Below are 2,500 nucleotides of genomic sequence, written 5' to 3'. Positions count from 1 at the left end.
CTTCCTCGCTGCCCGCCCTCGGGGGCTTCGGGGCTGAGGGCGAAAAGGCGCTGCAGGGGGAGGGCCCCCCGCAGCTAGCTGCGGAGATGCAGGACCTGTAGCTGCAGCAGCAGCAGCTGCTGCTGCTGCTGCTGCAGCTAGCCAGCTAGCCAGCTAGCTAGCTGGCTAGCTGCGCGCTCACACAGTGCCAACAACAGCGCTCATTAGGGACATTCCTCACGGCTGCTGCTGGAGGAGCCCCCAAGGCGTCTCCTCCCAACACAAAATCCTAGCTAGCTAAACAGCTTGCACGCGGGACAGCTCAATAGCTGGGCGAGTTGAGTCAGGTGGCCAGCCTACTGCCTAGCTAGCTGCCTACCGGGCGAGCCTCAGCCACTCAGCTAGCTAGCTAGCTAGCTAGCTAGCTAGCTAGCTAGCTAGCTAGCCAAGTAGCTCGCTAGCTAGGTGGTCAAATGGCTAGCAAGCTGGCAACCCCTGTGGGCAGCTAGCCAACGAGCTAGCTACGGAGCCAGCATAGCTAGCTGGCCAAACAGCTAAAGCAGCAGCTAGCCATCTTTTGTTTGCGGCTCCAGCTAGCTGCTGTCCGCCCGAAGCCGGCGAGCAGCTAGCGGGCCTGCTGGCTAGCTGCGGAATAGCTAGCTAGCCGCAGCTAGCTGTCTGTGGCTAGCTATCTAGCTAGCTGCGGCCAGCTAGCTAGATAGCTGTGGCTAGCTAGCTAGCTAGCTGGCTGGCTCCCTCGATTTTGGCCTATACTCAGCGCTTCAAGCTTGGGCTGTACATAGACTACGGCGATAGCAGCAGCAGCAGCAACAGCAGCACTAGTAGCAGCAGCAATGGCAGCACAATAGTAGCAGCAGCAACAGTAGCAGCAGCAACGGCAGCAACAGCAGCAGCAGCAACAGTAGCAGCAGCAGCAACTCGTTGCGTCTAGCCACATCATCCTAGTCAAACAAGTTCCTGGTTGCCGCTTCTGCTGCAGCAGCTGCAGCAGCTGCTGCTGCACTCAAAACAGGGAGGCGCCATTTGCTGCTGCAGCGGCAGCAGAGCTCCGCAGCAGCAGCAGCAGAGGCAGCAGCAGCAGAGGCAGCAGCAGCAGAGGCAGCAGCAGCAGCACTGGGCCAGTGCTCTTCCGGCTTCATGACTGGCTCCCACGTGCCCCCGTGCCTTCACTGCTGCTGTTGCTGCTGCTGCTGCTGCTGCTGCTGCTGCTGCCTCCAAGTTGCCCCGGGCCAGCGCTGCAGCAAAACGCAGCAGCAGCAGCAGCAGCTCTCGCTGCTGCTGCTGAAGCATGCACTAGCTTTAGCCACACTCTGCTGCACAGATGCGCCGGCCCGAAGCACTTTAAAGCTTTGGGGGGCCCCTGGGGGCCCCCCACTCCCTTTGGGGGCCCCTGGGGCCCCCTGGGGGCCCCCCGAGTCCCTCTAAGGCCCCCTGGGGCCCCCTGGGGGCCCCCGGAGTCCCTCTGGGGCCCCCTTGGGGCCCCCCAAGCTCCTTTGGGGGCCCCTGGGGGCCCCCGGAGTCCCTTTGGGGGCCCCTGGGGGCCCCCGGGGCCTCTCTGGGGGCCCCTGAAGCCAAACGACAGGCCTTGAGGGCCCCCTGGGGGGCCCCACCTGTTGGGCTTCAGAGGGGGCCCCCCTAAGGCTTGCTGGGGCCCCACAAGCCGGCTTTGGGGGCCCCCGGGCCCCACACCTGCACGTGAGGGGCCCCTGAGGTGAATAAGGGCCCCCAGAGGGGCCCCTCAAGGAGAGGCCCCTGAGGCGACCCTGGATGGGCCCCTCGGGGGCCCCCTAGGGGCCCCCTAGAGGCCTCTTGGGGGCCCCCTAGAGGCCCCTGGGGCCCCCCTAGGGACCCCTGAGACGCCCCTAGGGCCCCCTGGGGCCCCTCCGAGTCCCCTAGGGGCCCCTGGGGGCCCCCACAGAAGCCCCTGGAGACCCCCCTAGGGGCCCCTGGGGGCCCCTGGCGACCCCCCTGGGGCCCCCTGGGGCCCCCCGGGGCCCCCCGGGGCCCCCCGGGGGCCCCCCGGGGCCCCAGGGGGCCCTTCCGTGGCCCCCGGGGGCCCCCGAGGGCCCCCGGGGGCCCCCGGGGGCCCCCGGGGGCCCCTGGGGGCCCCTATTCCTGGACTTCTGCGTAGATAGTTGCTGCAGGAGCTGCGAGTTCTTTGTAGTCGCAAAGAGACATGGGGTCAATCAGCAGCTTTTTTTCGCCCGAGGGGCCCTTGGCGAAGAGGCGCAGCTTGCGGGGCTCGAGGCCCAGCTGCTGCGCCAGCAGCAGCTTCACGTAGCCCACTTCGCTGCTGCACTTCACCTGCAGCAGCAGCAGCAGCAGCAGCAGCAGCGGCAGCAGCGGCGGAGGGCGTGAGGAGCAGCAGCGACGTGCGGCAGCGGCAGCGGCAGCGGAGCAGGGAGGTCTGCTGCAGGGCACGCCACCCACGGAATACCCCGCAGCAGCAGCAGCAGCAGCAGCAGCAGCAGCAGCAGCAGCAGCAGCAGCAGCAGCAGCA

The 2,500-nt window shown here is 67.3% G+C and overlaps 1 protein-coding gene across 1 annotated transcript; it reads right to left on the bottom strand.

The window, feature by feature from the left end:
• Positions 1-2,109: 2,109 nt before the first annotated feature.
• ENH_00003000 (hypothetical protein, conserved) lies at positions 2,110-2,304 on the bottom strand (the record flags this gene model as incomplete). The annotated part of the gene is made up of 1 exon (XM_013578283.1): positions 2,110-2,304. A coding segment is annotated over one exon (195 nt), but the record flags the coding sequence as incomplete, so codon positions are not given.
• Between the last annotated feature and the right edge of the window lie 196 nt (positions 2,305-2,500).

The sequence above is a fragment of the Eimeria necatrix genome, genomic scaffold (genome assembly GCF_000499385.1).
Source record: "Eimeria necatrix Houghton genomic scaffold, Enh_scaff1093, whole genome shotgun sequence".
NCBI classification, from domain to species: domain Eukaryota; phylum Apicomplexa; class Conoidasida; order Eucoccidiorida; family Eimeriidae; genus Eimeria; species Eimeria necatrix.
This window is presented reverse-complemented; position numbering and strand designations above follow the sequence as displayed.